The sequence below is a fragment of the Struthio camelus genome, chromosome 4 (assembly GCF_040807025.1).
Source record: "Struthio camelus isolate bStrCam1 chromosome 4, bStrCam1.hap1, whole genome shotgun sequence".
In the NCBI taxonomy this organism is placed as follows: Eukaryota; Metazoa; Chordata; class Aves; order Struthioniformes; family Struthionidae; genus Struthio; species Struthio camelus.
The window spans coordinates 27,822,392-27,846,831 of NC_090945.1; the positions used below are offsets into that span (position 1 = coordinate 27,822,392).

A 24,440-nucleotide genomic window follows, 5' to 3' on the forward strand; every position below is an offset into this window, starting at 1 on the left:
TCCTCCACCGCACATTTGGTGACACAAGTGCAAAGTGCAGATCTGGCCCCCGTGAGTGAATTGCCACAGGGGGCCCCCAGGCTGCATGGAGGCTAAGCCAGGCCATCCCCCATTTAGCACCTTGACTCTGAGCCCCAACAACCTGCCTCAACAACCACGGAAACAGGAACTTGAGCAAGAAATCCTTTACATCTTTGTTGATGAGTCACTGTGCAAAAGCAGTTCTTCAAAACCAAACCCAGCCCTCCATCACGGTCTTGTTTTCTCATTTGCTCTCTCTGCTGCAGCCCTTGGGACTCAGGCTCAGCTGCACAATCTTAGACACCCATGGGAAGCTCAGGCCCTCCTACAACACAAGAAGTAAGCTGGTTGATCGTGATAGGAAAAAACAATGATTGCACACCAACAAACACATCCCAGGGAAAAAAATTTATTGCTAGCAAAACACCATGGATCTTTGTTTAGTAAGTGCACTTTCTGTTAAATGTAATTACTCCCACTGTGGCTTTAAACTGCGACCACCTTGAAAACGAAGGCAGTTTCCATTAAATTTAATTACATTTCCCTGAAACTGGCATGGTAATGGTACAGCTGTTAAGGAATGGTAGCTATTAAGTGAGGGCATTATTTATATTTTCTATTATAATCATTGTTATTTCTATTATAAATGACATCATGCATGTATCTCATGCTGATTTACAATGATAAAGCTTCAGTCTTGATCATTTATTTCAACACATAAATACAGCATAATATATAAGCAACACAGCTGCACAATTAACACTATATCAAGCCCCATATCAATATTTGGACCTAACTTAATATTAGCAGATCAGTTGGTACAAAGTGTGATCACCAACTGGCAATTACTGCTCAATAAAGGAGAGGTGGTTTGTCCTCTCTTTATAATTCTAGAAGCTCCTTTTCAGTAACATTTGTATGTCTGCTGTTGTCCAGGTAAGCCTTAAGACTATTCATCTTGTCCTTCCCCACCGTTCAAGAACTGTTCAAAGATGGTGAGCCAGAAAACAAAAGGGAAAGGATCAGAACACTGATCATTTCAGGTATTTTACATTCCCACACTGTGCATTTTATGGCAAACGGACTGAATGGTCCTTGCTGTTAAAACTGAGACTGGAGCTAATCTGTACTGCTCATTGATGACACTGAAATCAACCTGAATTCTCGTCCATTCAAAGAGGGGATATAACTGTGTGTTTTCCTGCATCTTGCAACAAATCACTGCTGTAGCTCTAATTGTGGTGATCGAGCACAAAACAAATGTAATGTCCTGTTAATGTTTCAAATACTTAGACATTCAGCCAAGACGAAGCAGAGGAGCCAAACACAGAAAAAGGCAAGGCTAGAAGAGCATCAGTGTTGCCAGCTCTGCTGTGGTTGATCAGGGAAGGTTTCTGTTCTTGAGGATGTTTTCTAAAAGTTCCTGAGCTTCTTGGAGCCCTTGGTCTGCAGCCACACCAAGGAGCTTTTCCACTTCCCTGAAGGACATGAAGTCATTATCAGGAATATATAAAAAGAGGTTACATTTACTCCTATACAATTTTTATCTACCTAGGCTTTTATAAGAGGACCAGAACTACTTCTGTAAAGTCAATTCTCCATTATTCAGAAAATGATTTAATTTTCTTTCTGCTTTTCCCTGTCACCATTGCCTGTATGTTTTCGTTTTGGTGATTTTTTTCAACTTAATTGAATTGCAGCAGAGATGAATTTGGAGCTCTCAAAATACATACTGCTCATACAGCTGAACACATGCGCCTACCTGACCTAATACACCGACACAGATCTAAATGAAACACAGTGGCTTCAAGTCTTAGGGTTTACACAAACATTGTTTTTTTCAGTTTCAGTTAGTTTAAGTTTGCTCTCCCCAAGCTCAATTTTAACTTTCAGATATGGAGTAAACTTTAAAAACTCAGGAAAAAAAACAACAGAAAAATGACTGAGTTTCATTTTGATGGCGTCAAGGCAAGTCTTTGGCTAGCTGATCTTGCTGGGAACATTTGTGTGCCGCTGAAGTATGCATAAGTGCAGCAGGGTAAGAAAGATGTGTCCTGGGTAGCTTCAGCCAAACCCCTTGGAAATCAAAAGAAAACTTTTCACTGGCTTCACCAGACTTGAGGAGAGCAAAAAAGGGGTGCCCCCAGAAAGAAAGGCAACTCTTTCTAGCAGAAAATTTGCATTCCACTTCAATAGCTCTTAATATACCAATGTGATTCTTACTGTCCCTCACCCCACCCTCCACCCCAGGAAATTCCTGATGAAAATACATACATAATCAGATTACACGCATTTTAGGTACAGTGTCGTCTAATTTGTAAAACATCAGTGGGCTAACACAAGTTGTTTTGGCTTTCTTGCTACAGATAGAGCTGCCTTACTGACAATATAATGACAGGACATTAAAAACGCTTACGTAGCTACACCTATAGACTGCTATTGGATTACCCACTCAGGAAGAACTGGGAATTCAACTGCGAAGGAAAAGAATAGGCACAGTTAACCTTACCCTTCTTCAAGTGCCACAGTCATGTTTTTGAGTGCTCCCACTGCCAGGTTAAAGGAGGAGTGTGGATGGCCCTGTTCTGCAGCCTGTCTAAAGGGAGGAAAAAGAGGAGGAGAGAAAATGATAAGAGAAAATACAGAAGAAAACCTTAGTTTGAATGTTTTCAAGTGAGGTAAGAGCAAACAAGGAGAAAGATATATATAAATAAATATCCTGAAATGTGGCACCTTTAAAATTTTCAGGCCCTGAAGGCTTCAGTGTACTCCTAAGCACGGATGGCCTTAAAGATGCCTTCCTGGTTCACAACCCCTCGTGTCAGAGGCACAGTTATTTTAGCCCTAAAAGTCCTGCAGCTTTATGCTATCTTCTTTCACCTTGTTTGGTTCGCCTTAACCAAACACATCTGAAACATCTGATGTGCCTCTCTTTCCCTGCTTTTTGTGCACTAAAATAACTTTTACAACTCCCTGTCTTTCTCAGCAGGAGCTGAAGGGTGCCCGGGCTTGGCTGAGTCACCCCCAGGTTTCAGAGGAAGAAGTCCCCGCTCTCGACAGAGGTGCAACTACCTCATGCAGCGCTGCAGCAGGTACCACAGCAAATTCGCATGCTGGGGACAGTTGCCTCATTTACATGGCAGAAGCCTCCTGCGAGCATATGCAAAGAGTGGGAAATTCATACGCTGCTGCTTTTATTTACCGCTGCCTAAAGCAGCTTCTGTCCCCCTCTACTGCTAGGCCTGTACACATTCCCCCCTACCTGCAGCTCAGATGGCTGCGCTGCCCAACACGGTCACGGCAGCCCCAGCATCCCTCTCTGTCAACATACTTCTTTGTCTCCCACTGATTTCAAAAATAGAAATAGCAGGTAGGGAAAGCAGAGTGAAGTGCCTGGCAGCAGTCAGGAGCCGCGGGTCCCTCTCCTGCTGCCCCGTGCTGCAGCACAGGAGGGGTCAGCACAGCTCTCCCCGCAGGAGGCACTGCTGCCTCTTCTTCCCCCTCTCCCTCCCCAATAGACTTTCCTCAGGAAAGAGCTAATTGCCATTTTGGGAACTGCTTATTCCTACCTCACCTGAACCAATGCATGGCCATGTCCTCATTTTTGTCCACTCCAGCTCCTGGGTGTGAGCCAAAGACAAGGAATTGAAAATAGTTAGGATATAAAATATGGCATCCAAAATCCAGCTGTGTGGTAACATGCCACATAGCGCAGAACCACATTTGTGTTTCTTTTCTATACATACACATACTCTGACACCAAGTTAGCCAGGGCTTGGAGAAATATTACCTTTCAAATATCTCTGTCCCACAAGGTGCTGGGCGTTGGGGTACCCCAGATGAGCATACAGATGAGCCACATGGAAATGGAAGTTCTCATAACACAGCAAGACATACAGCAGGAGGAGGCCAGTGATGACTATAGCTGACAGCTGTAAAAGAGAAGGGAAGTCCTGATGAAAGGAGAAAAAAGAAGTGGGGGACTAGTTACAGCAAATATTTCAACTAAGCTCTAAAGCCTCTTAAAGCTATTCCCCAAAGAGAAATGGCAGGAGAGCCTCACACAACAGCAAAAAATCAAAGTAAGCTTTGATACAGAGCCGGTTCCAACACCCATTAAAGCCAGCAGAAAAAGCTTTGCTGACTTCAGTGGGTAATGGATCAGGTCCCTAGTTAATATCTTCTTTAGCTCTGCTACAGCAAAGGAAACTACAATCATTTTATTTTCTAGTGGTCCTCTTGAAATAAAAAACCATAAGCTGGCATCAGACTTTTATGAGCAATTCATCAAGAGAGTTTGTCAGAATGAGTCTTATTCCCCAGGCAGATGGGTCTTCAGCCCATCACTGTTTCACAGCTAACTGCATCTTCACTGCATGAATGTGAAAGCTCCATTTATAAACGTCACCAATTCATAAGTCCTTTCATCATGTGTTACAGTGAGGGTCCTTCTGAAAATTCCAAATCTGACAGTAGAAACTCTTCTTGCATCCAGGGTATAAATCGGTGAAAAATCTGTTGTATTACACCTGCAGAAAAGAAGATCCGAGACCAGAATCAGGCTGGTTACTTTTTGATGCCAAATTGCATTTTCTTTTTTCAGTGTGTTACCTATGAGTTTCTAGTGGAGGAGTTGACAACTCGAGCAACCACATCTTAGCCAGGGGTCAGAGATCCCTGGCCTAGGAAAGAACAGCAGGGTTCATGAAAAAGTTCTACAAACTGCATATAGAGCCTACCTGCACAATTTCCTGAGAGCCATTTGTCTCCACATTGACTTGCAGTATGAGAAAGTGAAACATTTCACTAAGGGTGCCAGGACTACAGACATTAAAATTCTTCAGATACATAGGGAGATGGAGGCCAGAGGCTATAACTGAGGAGAAGACACTGGTCTTTGAAAATAACAACGAAGGCAAGCGCTGCTCAAATTTTTCAACTGTACTAAGAGAAACTACATTGATGGTATGCGAACCATAGCAGATTGCTGATACGTCATCCTTGAACTTTGCAGGTTTTCTGCAAGTAACGCTTCCTCCTTGGGTCTGGTTTTCATGGGGACATGCCAGAGCACTTGCAGGCTAAGTATACATCACTGTCCCTCTTTTACAAATGCAGGAACAGAGCAGTTTTGACCAGCCCCATTTCAATTTCCAAGTTAGAAATAGAAAGAGGCTGTTGTCCTGACTCCCCATCTGCATGGCTGTGGCTGTCACAGAGTAAGCGTACTTCTGCGTTCATGCATAATTTATTCCTACAGGTCTTTGTAAAGACTTACTACAGCATCTATTTGAGTTTGCAATGTCTCATTCTCAGAATGAGCCAAGGCTGCAAGAAGTAACTGAAAAGGATGATGCAATGCAACAGCTTTAAGGTTCAGGGATGTGTCTGGTCATTACAGATGGTTTGATGTAACTGATATAGAAGGGGACAAAAAACAACTACCTCCTTTTGGGGAGTTTGGCACAAAAAGCGTATTCAGACCACTCTAGAAACAGCTGTGCATTTAGCTCCTGATCTGCTTCCAGACTGGCCTGAGAGCGTGAGGGGAGCAGTGACCTGGGCCCAGTGTTTCCTTGCTGTTTCTAGATGGTTCCCGCATTCGTCGTGCCTACAACGAAAGCTGTGTCAGCCACTGAAACCAGCTGGTTATCAAGATCTCATTATCTCCCAATTGCGACCTAGGTCCTGATTCAGGCCCATCTCTAACTGGGAATGGCAAATGCTGAGAATTAAATGAACCTCATTAGCTAATTAAGCTAATTAGTTAAAATAGGTAAGCAATCATGACATGAAAATCCCCCAGTATTCAATTTTTTGGCTGACAAGCCTAGGGATGGGAGAAATCTGCTGTTCTGTTTCAGATTCCCCTGTTCAGCCAGTGCGATGTTCCCTCTCGGACAGAGATGATTCCCAAACGTTTTGACCAAGAAAGCTCTTCTGTAATGCAACCGAAACTTGCGGGGCCTGAAAACACTAATGCATATGTTAATCTGTGGTAAGCCACAAGCAATTCCAAAGGGAAATACAGATTACAGATTGACCTGGTTATTGCTGAATGCTTTTTCTCTTATTTAAGAGGAGGAAATGATAGTTTTCCCTCCTGAAAAAATGATAATGGCTAGAAACATGATAAGAAGCACTCCCTACTCAAAACGTTGTTGATTTTAGGGCTTCTCCTCAGGCAAGGCTGAGGGCAGATCTCCAGTGCCTGCACACCGGAGATGAGTCCACCGTGGAAAGATGCTCTTAGCACCCAGGCTGCTGCTGGGGAGGAAGGGAGTGTGTGGTGAAGGGAAAAGCAGCGTTTCAGAACAAGAACAAAGGCTGCTGAGTAAGAGCTGCCACGTGTGATGACAGCGGGCTGCGTTTCACACAGCCTCTGTGAAAGCGGGGGAGAGAGTCGCGGGGCAGGCTGGCACAGCGCTCTGAACAGACAGGGAGAAGGACTCTCCGAAATCATGCTCGCCAGGGGGAAATGAGGGTGCCGCGTGTCAGAACACAGTGCTCCGACTTTGGAGCTAGAGGCTGATCTTACACTTTAATTGCAGCATGTTTTTTGGTTTTGTGCATTAGCTAACGCTATTACTATGATCTTTTGTCACTGCTACAGTGTCTAGGGCCTGAATATTTCAGAAACTGTTTCATGCAATTGCACAAGATATATTCCAAAGTGTTGCAAGAGCTGGTGGTGTTTTTATTGTACCGATTTGGGGGCTGCATGACGCTTGCAGTTGTGATATTTTCTTTACGCATTGCACAGGACTACCTGAATTCTGAGAAAAGAATTAGGAAATGTCACAAACAATGTCATGTTTGGGAAGAGCTTTTGTGAAATGCTCTGCTGTGGGTCTGGTGTGGAAAAAAAGCCCCAGAGAGCAAACCAGTGATTGGCTATTTTTAAATTAAAGGGGAAAAGAAAATCTTAGGACCGTTTCCAAATGCCTATGCTAGGCTGCCATATTGGAGGTGTTGCAGGTGCAGTTCAAGCTTAGCCAAGCCAAGATGGCCAGACTATGTCTTTATACAGTCGATGAGTAAGAGCCTAACACCGGTAGCTCAGTGCCTCCCTGAGGCTGGGTAGCTAGGTACACTTAACCCTCGGGGCACCTCCCCTACACCTATGGGATCCTACGCACAGGCCTCCCTCATATTTTCCCCTAGTTTGCTTATCATGCTAGGAGCGTTTAGTGGCATTAATGAGAGGTTTTGTGCTGCTTCTGGCCTGCTGACACAGCTAACGCTTTCCTTGCCATCTCTTTGGGCAATGCCTCAACCTCCACAGGCACGAGCGTCCCTGATACCTCTGCCTGTCCTGTGCAGCACTGCTAGATATCACACTGGCTTTGCGGTGCCCACGCTGCACTACCCAGCTCCCTTGCAAGGAAGGCACTTGTTTGCAGCGTGTTTTAGAGCTGCTCAGACTCCTCGTCATCCCTGAGCTTGTCTGCCGACCCACAGGACTGTGCCGTCCTTTCCCTTTTAGGACACACAGTAGAAAATGAGGAGCCAAACTAAGAAAGATTTGTGATTCTCCTGCAACCCAGGAAGGCTTGAAGGGCCAGAACCATCTGTGAGAAGACCAGCTCTTTAAAGACATGTACACACCAAAAGCAGCACCCCTTGCTGGTGAGAACTGAACGTGGTGGAAAAACTGCTGCAGAAAATCTTCCCCAGAAGTCAGCTGCTAGGCAAACCTCTACAGCAGTCGCATGTACTCAGCGTGGGCTGTCACCATGTGTCACCATCATGGAAGTACATCATGGTACAAAATTCTCAATGCAGGGCACCACCAATCCATGGCAATGTCTGTTACAGTCAGATGTCCACTGCTGGCAGCAATCCCATTCACTGCTATGGTGATATTGTGCCTGGCTCCTCAGAGACAGATGGCATGGGAGTTGCCACATGCCACTTTTTTTGTCTCAGGTTTTTTTTGCAGGGCTGCTTTCAGCTTTTTACAATTGAGTAGGCACTGTCAGATGTTGCAAGTGAGAGCTCTCACAGGCAGTTCCTTTAGAAGTGACTTACTGAGCACCTCTACTTTTTTTTTTTCTTTTTTCCCCCCCCTAAACCTTCCCAAAGGGTAAGGAAGACTAAAATCTATGCATGGCAAAATGTAGGCACGCTAAGTGCTGGAGTGTAATGATCCTAGCTCCAGGAGGGTAGCACCACAAATGGTTCTCAACTGGATGCACATCAACATCTAGGCAAGCGTCTAAAAGCACACAGCTAGCTAGTATGATAGCAAGCGGGGGAAATGGAGATGTTGCTACAGGTTTTGATCACTATCTAAAAAAAAAAAAAAATGCTCCTTTGCCCTCTGCTGGGTATGTGGATATTCCTATGTTCACATAAATGTTTTGCCTATTCCGTTTTAAATGTATGAAAGAGTTGGCAGCTTTGGATCTTACCGCTCCGCTTTTTGCTTGGGTCACCCGTGAGCCAGCTTATCAGCAGGTTTACAGGTGGCTGCTGCCAGGCCATACAAAGCAAACAATAAGAAAGCTATGTATCCTGTGGTGGGTAGTCAGACCTCTGGAAGATAAGCAGGTGGCCATTCAGCCTCTTAAACAAAGCTGTGATGATTTTATTGTGCATGATTGCTAAAGTGAAAGACTAGGAGAAAGGGGAAATGTAATAATGTTTCTCAAAAGCATCCACTGATGAGGGGGAGGCGCTCTAAAGTGAGATCTCACCTGAAGAGTGATGGAGGAGGGAGCTGCAAATTCCCACATTTCCTTCAGACTGGTTGTCTGCAGCCCTTACCCTCACAGCTGGTGTTAGGGACTGAAGGTGCAATACAAAGTAGCTTTGCAGAGGTGGTTTGGAGCCATGTTGCTTGTGAGAGGACAGGAAGTGGCCCAAAGGAAGGCATCTTTGTGGAAATGCAGCATGGTGCCCCAGAAAAGGAAGGTTTTGCCTATGTTATGGTGAAAGGGGTTGGGGGAGCTCACTTAACGCCAGCTGTCCCTGAAAGAGAGAGCTCCTCAGAAACTACAAATTCAGGAATGTGGGAAGCTTACTTGCATCCCCCTAAGTAGAGGTGGCGGGTGAACCACTGGCCTGAAACCACCTTCATATTCTTCTGAGAAACACCTAGTTACGCATTCCCACCTTTTCCCTCCACAGTAACTCATTTAGAAACTAGTCTGCATGTTCCAGATCTTGCATCGTTTAAGCTGCTTGAAAGCAAGAGAAAGCCCAGTGCTATCAGTGGGGTTACACACAAGTCTGGGTAACTTGGCAATAGAATCAGGTTAAACATAAATATTTAAGCAACTCAGTTTCTCTCATGCACCCTTCACAAAACCAGAAGAAACAAAATTCATGATGGTTAGATCAGAACTGAAGTCTAAATAATCACCATATGAGCAGCTGGATCTGTTTGGGCCATAAAAGACAGTGAGAAGCCTCTGCATCCTTCCCCTCTTGAGACCTGGAGCCTGGGCCCAATGACACTGCTTTGAATCTGTCTTGCGATGGAGGAGGAAATTTGGTCTCTCCAGAGACTGCCCTTGCATCGGTGCCAGGGCTCAGAGCTGTCAGTTTTCCCTGAGCAGTTTCAGCTGCCTTGTTTGCACCATTACCTATATGCCACAGCTAGGTAAATGGGAATAAAAACATGGGCATCAACCTTCAGAGAATGCCTTTAAAAAAAAAAACAAAAAAAACCTTACCTGTAATGATTGTGTTGGAAGATGCCAAATTATTGCACATGAGCAAACGTCCCTTCTCCCTAAGCTTTGTTTGTATTGCAGTAACTATCAGCAAGTCCTTCATTACATTCCCTGTATCTGTAAACAGAAAGCCCCAGGGACTTTGCAGAGGCTTCAGTCATGTTACAGTCCGGTCTACGCAAGGCCATAATGCTGAGAAAGGAAGCAGATGATTCAAGTTTGAGGCACTGTGTGTACAAGAAGCTTCCTGTGGCTTCTCAAGCAGCTTTGACCTCCTCTGGCGTCCATGGGTTTCACAGGCTACTAGCATTTCTCTCATATGCCCACCTTGTTGCAGGATCCCACTCCACCTCTGCGTGGTGGCAGGTTTTACTGCCCGTGAGCAGCAGCAACAAAGACAAGCAGCTGATGTAGAAGCAGTGCTGCACACTACACTGCAGTCAGCCGCAGGTGCCTGGCACACCGCTGCTTCAGCTGCAATTGCACAGAGGCAGACAAAGCTGCGGAGACCTCATTCAGCTGGGGCATGGTGCATAATTTAACACTCTGGTTTTGCGCTCCCACTGCTGGCCCGCGACTGCACGCTTACCTCCCATTTGCTCCACTCAGAATGAGAGAGTTTCTTGCTCCTCGGAGACAGGTTTGTCTCACAGGTAGGGACACTGCTGACCTGGCTCCTTCCTTTCCGTTTCCGCTGCACCATGGGCTTCATGTTCCTCATCGCTCCCTCTTACAGAAGCTTTGGGCACCTTGTTTTGACCTGGTCTGCTCCCTGTGTTCCCAGGCACTGCCACCACCCAGCCACAAATCTCTCATAATAACTCTGCTATTCTTACACCTGATTTATGGTGTTGGCAGCCCAGCTGTTTCACTAAGATAAGAAGGATAGATACACATCACTCAGAGCCACAGAAGAGGAAAAGATCCTCCTGCTGAAACCCTTTTACACATTGACATTTAACTCTGTCTGCACCAAATATTTCTCTTTAAGATCTCTCCCAGCTTTTGCAATAAAATGTTTTTTTCTTCTGCAAGCCTTTACCAGAACAGGTGAATCTTTGTATTTGACAAACTTGACTAAGAAAGAAAAAGAATTTGTTTTTCTTCTTTCTGTTTTTCTTGTGAAAAGGAAATTGCTTCACAATTAACAATAATGTTACTTACTATTGCAAATTTTTAGTATCTTTTCATTTAAACTGCCTGGTCTCCACTGGGCTGTGGGGTCTGTTGTATCAGGCTTTAGACGAACGCAAGAAGACGCAGGCCCTGCCCCGGGGGCTTCTAGGGAAAAATAGACTTTATAATCAGGAAATTATCAGAACATACAAAATCTCCACAAAGTTCAAGAGGATGGATTAGGGTTTTGTTTGTTTGCTTGCTTTGATTAGAAAAGATCTTGCTTGTCAAAGGCAGTCATTTTAGAGCTAGATAGTTATGCTTTTATTCTTCTGCAGTAACACCCTCTGGTGACTTACAGACATATTAAATTATGTTTTGCCTTCACAGTTAAGAAAACATGTTTCTAACACAAGATACCTATTGCCTGCTCTGAAGTCCTAGTTGAGGATCTGAACTGGATGGCGATTAGACAAGATCAATCTCATGCATCGTGCTGACCTTGCCTAGTTACCTGATAGTAAAAAATAAAATGTTTTTTCTCTCCAATTTTTTAGTAACATAAGTGCTCTGCTATGGTTTTACAGACAACCCCACCCCCCCAGAAGAACAAGGATGCCTTTTTAGCAGTGATGACTCAGCCTAAAAATGTTCCTGAAGAGGCAACCCTTCATCCTTTTGTACTTTAGGTAAGATTCTTATTTCTTGTGTTATACTGCCACCATTGGGACAATTTCATTTGTTCAATCACAGCCACGTCATATTTTAAGAAATCCATCTCCGTTCCATGCCCCTGCATATCATTTCATTAAAGTGCAAAGCATTTTCACAGTATATTTAATTTAATTGGATATTAATAGTCAGATTGTAGGATCTGTTGCTTCTGAGTACAAATCTCTGGTTTAGGAAAACTAAAACAATCTAGACATTTCTAAAACAAGTCCTGGGGAGAAGGACCTAGGTTATAGGAAAGAGCAAGGAAGAGATGAAAGCACATGTAAAATCTAACACCTACTTACCTCTTTTCTTTAGCTACAATTATTAGAATTTAAAAATAAAGAAAAAAAATCTCAGGGAGTCATTCTTCTTGGGAATGAACTACCCTGTAGCTGCAGAACCCAAATTCTGGCAAAAGTGAGCTCTTGCAAATGCGTGTTCCCTTTCTGAAGGATGAAATCAAAAAGTCTCAAGCACAAATAACCCTCAACAGACAAAAACTGGGGAAAGGAGAAGGCTGAGATGGATGGAAAGTCAAATGCTAAAAACTTTAAGAGTTGCACTGTCTGTGAAAGTAGCTGTATTTCACTTTTAGTAAATGTGCTGAATCTCATATTGTTCACAAATACATAAAGTTCGTGTTGTTCAAGAAGATGCTATTTAAGCTGTTTAACAACAAAAAAGCTACCCTCATTTCCTAAATGGGGTATGATTGTTGTCATTGCTTGTAAAGGCATATCTGTACAAGTTATATTCATACTGACACAAAACCTAGCTTAATGAAATCAGTATTTTTCTCTATATAAAACATGTCCTGGTGCTTGCAGTTCTTTGTTGCAGGTGGCTAAAAATGAGAACGTGTTAATATTAATCACACATTATTCAGTGAGGGGTATGCTGTTTGTGTATCAGTTTCTGTACAGATTCTCATTCCAGCAGTGAGTTTGAGTTACTTCTCTACAAAAATCAGCTCAAACCATGAGGAAAAGGTAATTCAGGATGTTGTTCTAGAAACAAATAATGACTGTAGCGTAGCTGCCTTCTACCAATAAGGAAGAAATTGGATCACTTCTCTCTGCAACAACTTTGGCAATGAAAGGACAAGCCCCCTAGTGAATTTTCTCTCTGCTTTTCCAAGGGGCAGATGGCATTTCTCTTTTCCCTTTCATCTTCACAGAGCAAGTTGTAAAGAATGACTTCCAGCTCCTACAAATGAGCATTTTGATTGAAAACCTGGAACCAGCAATATCCAGGGAAATGCAATTTTCTTCCTGTTTCTTTTTCATGGAAATGGTTTCTCAGGCTGCATGGTTTCTCTTTTTCTTGCTGCATTGAAGTAGTCAGGGCTATAGGCACTTAGATACTCCGATTCAATTGAAAGATGGATGTCAAGCGTTGGAAGAAGAGTGGGTGGCTGTGAATATAAAGATTTAATAGGACAATGTCTGCATTTGGGAGGGCTGCTGATTGGACTGAAGTCCCAGAGAAAAAGGAAGGGAATAAAGAATACAGGATTGCACTGAAAAACAGAAGTGAAACTCTGTGTTCATCCTTTCCCATTTATTTTTTAAAGTTTGCTACAAACTTTGCTTCAAATTAACTATAAGCCATTTAGTAAACAGAGTGATTGAAGAAATATAATTAATCATTGAAAGAATGAAGGTCGTGAAACTAAAATAAGATGTGCTCATAGCACCTTGCCAGTCACTGTTCAAACCAAATACATTGATTTTACCACCTCAAATACAGACTGTTTACAATGCAGGCTTAGTCTAAGAGTGTTGATGGATTAAACAAGAAGAAGTGATTAGCCTAAGAGAGTTTTTTCAGGCTGTTTTATTAGGAAATAAATTGATATAACTGACATGTTTCTTTGGTACAAGCCTATTCAAGCACAGTGTCCTCTGGGCATAGATGTCATAGGCCAAATTAGATCCACTCTGAGACTTTCACAACTTGAACATAGTTTGAGCAGGTCCTCAGGTACGGCTTAATAGAGCAATACAAAATATAGCATAAATATTACATATTTCAGCTACCATACTGGATGGAGCTCAAGCATGGGTAACGAGGAAGCCAACGCTCTTGCTACAGGGAGGATCAAGGCACCTGCAGCAACAAAAAAGGACTAAAGAAGAAAAGCTTCTGCATAAGAAATGTTTTCTGCATAAGGCAATGGGAGGGATGAAGGTAAGGACTTCTAGTTGGCACCATCTCTGATAGGCTCTCATTTCATTTGGCCTAACTAGCTACAGCTTTCTTTCACAGCTGGCTAAACAAGAACAAAATAAAAATCTGTTCAAACTAGTCGTTATGACACTATTAATAGCAGATACAAGAGCATACAATGAATTTAAGTGGAGGTACAAGGGGAGCTCAAGTCTCTCTGATAATCAGTATGCAAGTATTATCTGCAGATCTAATACAAAGACTTGAGAAGCTGTTTCTAGATACCAGATTAATAAATATATCTGTTAAACTAAACAATTGCATCTGTTCATCATCATACACAACAGTGCTACCAGAGAGCATGTGATCTTCCTTAACCCAAATACACTAGTCATCAGGGAGACTTGACTGATGCAAAACCCTGTTATTTCAGTCCTGCAAAAGGACAGCAGGGAATACTGTGCCATGGGAGAGGCCCCCAGCCTACCCCGCAGTGTGTTTAGCCTGGAACAGCAGGCAAATGCAAGCCATCCTACAGTTCATCTTACCACAAAAATAGAGCCAAAATGAATGTAAGCGGTGGCCGCAGATTGAAAAAAATATGTGTGTGTGTGTGTGTTCACCTAAAGGGGGAGGTGGGTGTGTAAGGCATTTATACTAAAAAACCTGTGATCCTGAAGTCCCTGCTTAGCTGCCACCTAAAACCAGAGGCTCATGAATTCCCTAAGCGCCTACTCCTGTTTAGGTCTGAAGTCCCTCAAGCATTCAGATTTGTAAAGCCAGGAACACCATGGTAGGATTGAGCAGCTGGGCATATATCTCCCACATAAAGTCATTCAGGATCCAGAAACTGCAAAGTTCCCTAAGGGATGTGATACCAAAAGCATTCTCAGAGCACAACCACCACAGAGTGACAGGAATTACCCTTCACAAAATACAGTGGTGGCTATCATGAACTAAAATGTCGCTGTGGGCAACTGTACTTATCTTATGGATATCCTTTAGTATACAAATGGTGGCCTCCAGCCCAAACCCATGCAGCAATTATTTTTGCCCGGAGGTCACTAGACTTCCGATGTACCCTGCATTCCGGCAAGGAGATCCACTACCTTTCACCGTCCTCCCAGGAAGCAGCTGCAATGGTCCAGCTGTCCTCCCCACCATGAAGCTGAAGGGCAGCGCTTGGCTGACCCCAAGGATATAGCCTTGGTGTGCTGCTAACTGATGAGTAGACCTCAGTAAAACTGTCCAGTTGATCTCAGCAAAGATGAGCTGGTCTACAGGTTAGCTCCATTGCCCTGAAAATGAGAGATCTGGATTAAATTCTTTTTACCTCTTGATGAAATTCAAGTCAACAACTCCTGCCTGTTCTGCACAAGCCCTACCTCAGTCTCTAGGCTGTTCAGGCTGTCATGAAGTTGTGAAGATAACCTCTACCCCATTGGCAGAACCCGAAAACTGCAAGAAACAAATTCAAGAGAGAATCCAAATAAGACCATGTCTATAGCCTAATGATTAGTGAGGGTGAGAAGTGGTCCCTGCTTTAGAGAACATGTCCATATTTTGGAAGAGAATGAAAATGAGCTTTAGCCTCCCAGAAAGTCATATTAAGTAGCAGACAGCAGAAAGACAAGTGGCACTATACTCCCTTCTAAGATGCGATGAAAAACGAAGGGGAGATCTATTTACATTTTTGCAAGAAAGTATCTGTCCCCAGGATGCTATGAATCCCATCTGAATAGTGATACCTTTCTGTGGCCCTAAATAAAGCACCATTAAGGCATGATCTCTCCCTCCTCAGCATCACTCAGGTGCTGAGTCGCCCCTGAACATGCTGGCAATTTCAGGACCTATTTTGTGATGCACATCTTCCCCTCTGAATTCCACAGGGAGCTCAGGCATCTAATACAGAGCTCTGGGGTCTATTCTGAAGACAGGCTCCCTAAAGCTATGTTATAGGCTCCTCGCTTTTGTTGCGTTACACATGCTGAAAAAATGAAATAAAGGCATGCTTCCTTAGTGATGTGATGTGCTCTAGCATAGATCCCAGATAAGTCCCAGAAAATAGAACGGTAGATCCGTAAGGTACATCCAAAATGTACATCTACCCTGTACTTTGCAGATAAAGAAGAATGAACTCTGTCCATACTCCAAGCCGACTGGACACTGGAAGACAATGGACAATGGTAAATGTAATGTTGAGCTTCACCTAACAAGCACAGCTGAAAAGCTACATAAAACATGAGCATGGCAAGCCCATATCTGCTCACAGAAAGCATCCTCTAGACATGGCTGAAGATGAGATTCTTGGGAGCAGAAGGCCAGCTGGTGAGACTCAACCAACCAGCTGCTTGCTCTGAGACCGTAACCAGGTGATTCAATGTCCCTGACTTTCAGTTCTCTGTCTCTAAAGCGGAGACAATTCTTACCTGAGAACTTATGCTGTAAGACTGCCTTCCTCCTAATGGGGATCTGTATAAAGCGTGCTAACACAGGGCTTACCACTTGGTCAGAGTTAGTAGGTGTTGCAGCTGGGCAAGAGCAGCACTCAACCCAGGTCAGCTTACTGATGGGAATCAGATAGTTGTCACACCCCATGTCCAGGCATGGCTTTGCTGCCTGAGCAGATGCCTGCGCCCATCGCTTGGCCATATACCCTAGTATATCATAATCCTGGCCTGTCTATTGGATTGAGTGTAATTGTACTGCAGTGACAGGTCAGTTACAGAAAACAGTTTAGTATGAATGTAGTGTTTTGTAATCAAAAGCATCAGAAAACGTTAATACTGAAAACCTTAATACTAATAAAGCAGTGTACAAGTACTGAAGCAAATGCAGCAAAACACTCTTCATCACTGGCCTGTCAGAGATAACAAAAAGGTACTCCAGCAGGCCTCACTATTGAGACTACTGGGCATGAATACTACTACATCAAGCCTCTTCCTTCCCTTTCTACACCCATTGCATCACCAGATTCCCCATAACCTTACCTATTGGAGGGATTTTTCACCCCATTAAAGGGACCTATCAATGTTAATTGGACCAATAAAGGCTAATTTCTCAGTTGTGCCCCCTTGAAGCATATTCCCCTCTCTCCCCAATGAGGCAATTACTTTATAAAAGCTGGGCAAGATAGTCAGGTTGGCAGTTTTGGGGGTATTGAGAAGGAGCCTGGTTGTGTCAGGAGGATGGAGGTGGTAAGTGTTCCCTTTGCATACAGGGGATTGAAATAGGAGTTATCTGTGTTTATAAGTGGCTCTGAAGTTGCTTTTGGACTAATCCTAGAGTACTTGCATTAGTTTTACTTTATCTCTTTAAATAGTGTGGGGGGGGAGGGATTGCTGGTTATGTTGAGAAGCTTGTTAGCTAGTTTAGGGTGATTAGAGACTACTTTCATATACGATCCTATCTAACATATGTCTCACCTGATCTATTCAGTATCTATACATCCTTGTATTAGCTTAAGTAGCTACCTACCCTGATCTTTGATGCATGCTAAGAGGGGTTATGCTTGCTTTAAACACATCAGTGCAAAGCACCATCTTCAGTTTTATGCTGTCTTGCCCTTGTAGTGCAAGCTGGAACTGTAAGAGGCCTTAAGTGGCTAAAAGCATGCAGCTGAAGCAAACTGTCAGGGAGACTTGTGTGGGAAGCCAGGAATGTCTGTGGTAGGGATTATTTCCATCTGGTAGGAGTCCTCTTTGTTCTGTTTCCTAGGACTTCTGTGGACAGAAACCAGCAAGAAAATTAATTTTTTCCTACTGCATCCAGTATACTATTACCAGAGGGTCTTATGGCCTGGAAATGGGCTTCTGTTTCCTTTAAGGAAGAGGGTGAATTGATCCTTGCTAGGCACTTCAGACAGAACCCATTTTTTTAAACAGTAGGTTGAATGAAATCCTAACTTCTGCAGGCTTCTGTAAAAATCTTGATTTTTTTTTTTTAACATTAAAAAAAAAAAAAACCCTTAACTTGGAGTTTGTTGAAGGAAAATATAAATAACTAATGCTTCAAATAGATAGAGGCACCAGACAGCAATATAAAAACAAAACGCCAAATTCCTGAATGTAGGAGTGTCTGCTCTTAATGTGATCCTGCCTTTGTGCTTGTGCCTAGCTAGATAGAATTAGGTCTCTACCCTGAAGTGGGACTAGCTAGCATAAAATGGCTGAACTGAAACTTGGAGGTAAAGGGTAGTGATGATATGATCTGGGACTGTTTGAAGACTCGGGCAGAGTCCATTCTGCCAGTGCACTGAACACATGGCTCTGAAGAAAGAGCAGCTAAATGACAATGCTCCCTGGGACTCGGACTCCTGCTCGTAGGTAGCTGGTTAGCAACTAAAGACACCTAAACTATTAGCTCTTCTGTCTGTTTTGCTGATGTAAAATTGCTCAAGCTCATAAAGTGGTTGTAAGTGTCAACTTGATTTGAGACTCTTATTGCCATGGCTGACATTCAATAATAGGTACCCTGGTAATGAAGTTTAAATCTTTACTATTTTAGTATATAGCAGAAAAGACTTTGAGGACGAGCTCTAGGCATCAGCAGTTAGACATGTATCTTAGAACTCTGTATCTTTGGCTTGTTATAGATAGGAAGAAAGAAAAGTTGTGGAGAAGAATAGCCTTACATAAAGTTCATGTCAACAGCTCCATCTCCTGTTAAACTTCAGTCTGTAAGAGTACTGCTCTTGCTTGGACTCTTTGATATTGAGGTTTAAGGAAAGACATATTCACATCTGAAAGGGTAATTTGGTGATTTTTATTAGTAAAGTGTATGACAGACTGAGGTAGTCTTAGCTCTAAACAGCTATTCATTCACTGAAGTACCAGGACTTCTGCCTGAGCATGTTTGATGCTCCCAGGTGAATTAGACATCATCTAAAACTAAGATCTATCATGTTTTGGAATTGCACCATGAATAGTTAGCTTTTTAGAGCTGAAAGAGAAATTAACAGACAAAACCTACAAATCATTTCTGAGGTTAAATGGCCAGTCTGCTGCTTTTTTTCTGCAGCAGAAATAACTATACTGCACTGGAAATGGCACCTGCCAAAAAAATGGGGCTAAGGCTTCATTTCAGGGCAATATTGGCAGGGTTTTGAAGTGCCCAAGCAAAGGACATCTGCACTGCATTAATTTAAAGTTATACTTGGAAAGAACTGAATTCAGAATGAATGGTTTAACTACAGTTTGAAATATTCAGTAAGATGAATGGGTCTGAAGCAGGGTTGCCCTTGGTAATCATGTGGCTCTTACATAAGACTGAGGTAAAAATAAAAACTAGTGCGTGTGTGCACAGTTGTTTGACATGCTGGCACTTCCCCTCCCCCAGTGTCACAAGCAGTTGATGTGACTTCATCTCTGCTGAAACCACATTGGTTGGCCTCATGTGTTTGCCAATATAGCAATAGCACCTCATCCCAAGTCTGAGATGTAACCTCATTCCGTCTGCTTCTAAACTGCTTTGTACACTAAGTCAATTAACTTCATTGAAGTGTTTCAGCTGGCAACATGATAAATTAAAGTGTGAAGCACATCATGTTCAGGCTCTCAGTCGAAGAACTGACTGAGAATGATTATCAAATAGTATCTTTGTATAGCATAAAGACCCCCTTATTTGTAGGCTGCTCTGTAATAGCACAATCTCTTCCATCACCTTAAATTATACATTGTGAGAGTGAGTATACTTTCAAGTAGCTTCATGTGACTTATATTCTCTCTGAAGGACCTCAACAGACTATGCTTCTTGCAGAAGCTGCCCGGCACCATGCATTTGCCATATAGCTGTAACAGAACTATGGTTGTCTTTGACTGATGTTTAGTACTTCCTTTATAGGGTCTTGTCAGACTTCCTGCTCTTGGGTGTCCAATGGGACATGGCAATAATTATTTATAAGTTTAGGCACTACAGTAATATCAACTAGATGAGTTCTGGCAAACACTTCTCATGCAGGTAACCCCACCAAGTCCTTAAACCTCATCTGCTTTCTACTATGAATGCCACATTTCCTAACCTCCTCTGATCCCTGTCATCTCCTGCAGCTGCAATAATGGTGATGGCAGCTGGAATAGGAGAAGCGCTCTGTGTGCTGCTAAGGGTTGCACACAATTGGCTTGCCTTTGCTGCCAAAAGCAGCAGGTGAGATAGGAAACACTGTTGCATGAGGGAAGTGTGGGGGGGAGGTTAACAATTTGATTTATTCCTGTTCAGAAGTCTGGGGAGGCCTTCAGGACTTGATTTCATGTCTTGATTTTTTTTTTTTTTTTTTTTTTGGGGGGGGGGGCAGGTGGGAGCCAGGTGCTGCTGTATTTGGGGTGGGGAAGGCTTGTTGTGCGCACACACGAGCATGCGGATTATGCAAGGCTGCAGCTCTGACTTCCTGATAGAGAAGGAAGGTGTCTGCAGTCTGAGGTGACAACTGAGTGGGTGCCATTCAGATGGCAATTTTACATCAGAGCACACTTCACATATCTTGTTAATCTGACTTGAGCTCCTGAGAGCTTGAAACCTAATAACAGCGACTGGTTAAGCAATGCTTTTACGGCTATGACTCTCCCACCTAGCAGCACGCAAGATGCTGAAAAGGCTTTTCAGAATCTCGCTGGCTAATACACAGCTCATTACCTGACAGGCGCTCAGCTTCTCTTTTAAATAGCTGCATAAAGCCATCAAGCACAGCTCTGCCGGGGCGTGCCGCCGAGCTCCCTCGGGGAAGGCGTCTTAACCGCGCCGAGTAACTGGAAAACGGGGGCGGGGGTGGGGGGGGGCACGACACGCACGGTTCAAAGCCGGGCGGCCGTTACCCGGCTGCAGCGGCGGTTGGGGCCGAGGCCCGCGGTTTCCCCGCGCGGGCGGCTCGGAACCCCCTCCCCCAGCGGAGGGCCGCGCCCCCCCCACCCCCCGCGGCGCAGGCACCGCCGGCCGCCCCGAGCGGGCGGGGCCCCGGCACAGCCCGGCATGGCGGAACAGGCCCCCCCCCTGCCGCGGCGCGAGCCGTAGGCTCCTGCTCCTTTAAATGTGGGCGGGCCCTCTGCGGAACGGCGCCGCTCGCCAGCGCCCCCCTCAGCTCTGTCGTAGCGAGGTCGGCGCGGCCCCCCCCGCCCCTCCCATTGGTTGTCGCCGTGCGAAGGCGCCCCGCCCCAGCCTGCGGCGATTGGCTGGCGGCGAGGCTGGGGTTCCCGGATGCAGGCGCGCTCGGCGGTTATAAAGCGCCGGGGGAAGGCGGGAGCGGGCGCAGTTTGAATCGCGGCGCGTCGGGGCAGGTCAGCGTTGTCGCCTGGGCTCGGTGCGTGCGGGACGCTCTTCTCCTCTGTGTCCCCGTGCGTGGCGCTACGGTCCCGTTCACGATGGTGAGGAGCCGCGCAGGGGAGGGGGGGGCGCGGGGCCGCGCCGCCTCGGCGATGGCAGAGAGCGAGGCGATCCGGTGGCGGCAGTTGGGAGGAGGTGGGAGCACGCGCGGGGGAAGGGAGCGAGTGAGCGCGCGCAAGCAGCGGCAGGCGCTTTACCTGCCGGTAGGCGGGGGAGGGGCGCGCGGAGGGTCGCACGCGCACTGGTGCCGCCGGGGAGAGGGAGTGGCTGCGGCGCATGCGCCCGGCGAGCGGCCTGTGCCGCTAGGTGTAGCGGGCAGAGCGCACGCGCCTTGGCGTAGCGCGTGCCGCCCTGCGGGAGGGAAGGGCCGGGAGCGCATGCGCGGGTAGGATGCCGCCGCTGCGCGGTCCCTGACTGAGACCTTGGCTGCGGTCCCTGACAGGTAGGGGAGGAGAGGCGGGGGATGTAGCATTGCCGCGGACGTATCTGTTCTTACACGTATCTCTTCTTTGTTAGGCTGGTGGTAAAGCTGGGAAGGACTCTGGAAAGACCAAGACCAAAGCGGTGTCCCGTTCTCAGAGGGCTGGCTTGCAGGTGAGCAGAGACTGGGGCATGGGCAGATGGAAGTCAGGTTGGCTTTATGCTTGCAGGTGGTACCTTTTGAAATCTGGACAGGCTGTGCCTTCTGTCCATTATTTGGAATGGTGTAAAGATCTGTTTGATCCTCAAATATGTCAGTGTTTGGCTCAAGCATGCTCTGGACTTGCTGTACATCTGTGCTGGGGAAGAGAATTGCCTTGCGGTTGCTACTGCTAGTGGTTTGTGAAGTGAAGTTGCTGATGTCGTCTGGGGAATCCAGCTAAGGACACTGTATACTAGGTGTTGAAATGTAGTCTTCTGTGCTACACAGCATCTCTGGCACTAGAATTCAACTAGCACCAGTTGCATATGCTAGACAACAGAATCCCTGCAGCCAGAGTATTTCAGAATAGTGTTTTTCTTCTGTTTCTATGGTGACAGCCTACTCCTACTTCTCTTATCTTTCAGTTCCCTGTTGGCCGCATCCACAGGCATCTGAAGTCAAGGACCACCAGCCATGGGCGTGTAGGAGCTACAGCTGCTGTGTATAGCGCGGCAATCCTGGAGTACTTGACAGCTGAGGTAAAGCTGCTGCAAGGGGTACAAGCAAGTTGGTCAGTCCAGCTGAAATGGTGTAATGACTGGAGTCTCCTGTATTTTGCCAGTTCAGACTGGGTTATGAACTCTTCATTTGCTTTAAGCCTGTTTTGTGAAGTACATGCTTCTTGAGGAGACCATAAAGCATGTATGGAAATTTTTGCTCTGGATTTTATGCAGAGCAAGTAGCTGTGGCTTATGTTGAAGACACAAATGGTGAAGTACTTCATAAAATGTGCAGTTACAGCATGTTCTGTCTGCTGCAAAACATCATTCTTTCCTTGGGGGAAACTAAATCCAAAGCTCTAAAAGAGGAGCTGGCTAAAAAAGACGCATTGTTTGATATCTTTTTGTCGGTAACTATACAGTTGTTGTAAAGAAGGAAATTGCTAAAGCAATGCAATTGGTCTCGTGTGACTTGCTTAACTCAATCTGAAAATGTTCTTGTCTTCAGGTTCTTGAGCTGGCAGGAAACGCATCCAAAGACTTGAAGGTGAAACGTATCACTCCCCGTCACTTGCAGCTTGCAATTAGAGGAGATGAAGAATTGGACTCTCTCATTAAGGCAACAATTGCTGGTGGTGGTATGTAACTTGCTTTCTAACTTTGTGTTAAGTGACAAGGAGTCCAGTAGTCTCAAAGGTTGTTTAATCTATTTGAAGTGTAAAGTTTAGCCAAATCTGATAACATGGAATAACTTGATCTTAATTCTTGGTATTGTTCTCTCTTAGGTGTAATACCACATATCCACAAGTCTCTCATTGGAAAGAAAGGACAACAGAAAACTGTCTAAAGGATACCAGGATTCTGTGTTATCTCAGGACTCTAAGTACTTAATTGTCCAGTGTTGGTGATTCCAGTGGACTGTATCTGTGAAACACAATTTTGCCTTTTTGTAACTTTGAGAAGCTAAAGCTCACCGAGCTTTCTAACAAACCAAATTTCTGCATTGAAGTCTTAACCGTATTTAAGTGTTACCATGGCTTCAAAGAAGCTATTGTATTTGTAGTGGGTTTTGATTGAGCTGACTGTTTTTAGATCGGTTTGATTAAGTAAAGGAAATGTTTGGTTTTGTACAGACTTTTCATCCACTAGAGTGGAAATATTCAATAAATGTTATATCAATACTAATTGTCTCATGTGCTACTGGAAAACACTTGGTCTCAATAATGGAGCCCTGAAGAAGAGTAGTTCCAAGAACACACAGTTGTGACAGTTCTCCAAGCTGCGAAGTACTGCAGGTGTCCATTTTCAAATGGAAACATAGTCCTAGAATTCTGCACTTAGTAGATACAGCCATCTCTGAGTGACATGGTGTGCATGCTTCACCTCATGAGGTTGAAACAGATTCTTAATAATTGAGCCTGATGCATAGAATGACCTTTTAGAAAGGTATATCTGAGGGCTCTGCTATTTCGGGACAGTGTTACTTGCTAGTAACCTTCCAGCTATCGTGGATGAAGAAGAATGGGAGCTTTTTGACTGGAGGCTGAAAATATAAACTTCTGCCTGCATATTTCTATAGCTTTTCTTCTAGTGAAGGGCAATGGACAAGTCTGTAAAAGCAATGAGAAATGTACTGCAGTAGTTTCCACTGGCTCATAATATACTTTGTGGAGGAGTCTAAAACACTTCCAAGGTAGCAGTCTGCTGGGGGTGGGGGGGTTGTGTGTAGGTGTCTGGTTTTTTTGTTGTTAAGCTTGGCTGGCTGCTCCGTCAACAAGGCCAAGTGTGAATGCTGGTTCTATGAAATGCTAATAGAAGACCTGTTGTCAAAGTAACTATCTTAGCTCACTGACCTGAATCTGGAGTTAAAACTACTTGCTTTCTGTTATTCTCAAGCGCTAGGGTGATTGGGTGAGAAACTACCCATCCATCCTTAAAACTGTGATCTGTAAACTCGTTTTAACTTCTGCTTCAGCTCTAGGAAGGTCATGTTGGATACTGTATTCTCAGCAGCAGACTGAAGGAAGTTCTGGTCTGATTTCCTTTACCTGTGCTTTCCTAGCTCCCTCTAAGCTTTGTTATTTAAAACAGGGAGATATATATATATGTGTATTTCAATATCCTAAAGGGAAAAAGAGGCCTGTCTGCTGCCCTATAGTCTTATTGCTGAGGCAAAAGGTCCTGTGAAGAGTGACTCTTGGATGTGGTGAAATGAAAGGGGACAGTGAACTCTGCGCTTTCTAGAACCACTTCTTTTACAGCAATTCAATACTTATCTAGAGATACTTCTGCCTTAAATGA

At 44.5% G+C, this 24,440-nt stretch overlaps 2 protein-coding genes and 1 long non-coding RNA gene across 18 annotated transcripts; 2 read left to right on the forward strand and 1 right to left on the reverse strand.

Moving 5' to 3' along the window:
• Window positions 1-414: 414 nt before the first annotated feature.
• LOC138067168 (sel1-repeat-containing protein YbeT-like) lies at window positions 415-21,519 on the reverse strand. 16 transcript variants are annotated; one of them, XR_011140919.1, is made up of 10 exons: window positions 20,334-20,610; window positions 15,089-15,161; window positions 14,813-15,001; window positions 10,866-10,982; window positions 9,389-9,624; window positions 4,430-4,550; window positions 3,812-3,953; window positions 3,596-3,641; window positions 2,531-2,613; window positions 415-1,499 (listed from the first exon to the last, which is right to left on the reverse strand). XR_011140919.1 is itself a non-coding variant. In XM_068942016.1 (6 exons), exons 2-6 carry the CDS (start codon window positions 20,376-20,378, stop codon window positions 1,403-1,405), a joined length of 417 nt encoding a protein of 138 aa, XP_068798117.1. In that variant the 5' UTR covers window positions 20,379-20,446; window positions 21,215-21,510; the 3' UTR covers window positions 415-1,402. The 16 variants fall into 16 exon arrangements, 4 of the variants coding, with proteins under 4 accessions (XP_068798117.1, XP_068798115.1, XP_068798116.1 ...); XR_011140911.1 differs by having other exon boundaries at window positions 2,531-2,617; window positions 20,334-20,609; XR_011140914.1 differs by lacking the exons at window positions 9,389-9,624; window positions 20,334-20,610 and adding an exon at window positions 21,215-21,513 and having other exon boundaries at window positions 2,531-2,617.
• Window positions 2,610-13,639, forward strand: LOC138067169 (uncharacterized). The gene is made up of 4 exons (XR_011140921.1): window positions 2,610-2,699; window positions 3,008-3,113; window positions 11,405-11,506; window positions 13,570-13,639. It is a non-coding gene; the product is annotated as an uncharacterized lncRNA (long non-coding RNA).
• On the forward strand, window positions 20,755-23,324 carry H2AZ1 (H2A.Z variant histone 1). The gene is made up of 5 exons (XM_068942018.1): window positions 20,755-21,058; window positions 21,534-21,611; window positions 22,065-22,178; window positions 22,648-22,777; window positions 22,925-23,324. Exons 1-5 carry the CDS (start codon window positions 21,056-21,058, stop codon window positions 22,984-22,986), a joined length of 387 nt encoding a protein of 128 aa, XP_068798119.1. The 5' UTR covers window positions 20,755-21,055; the 3' UTR covers window positions 22,987-23,324.
• Window positions 23,325-24,440: the final 1,116 nt, after the last annotated feature.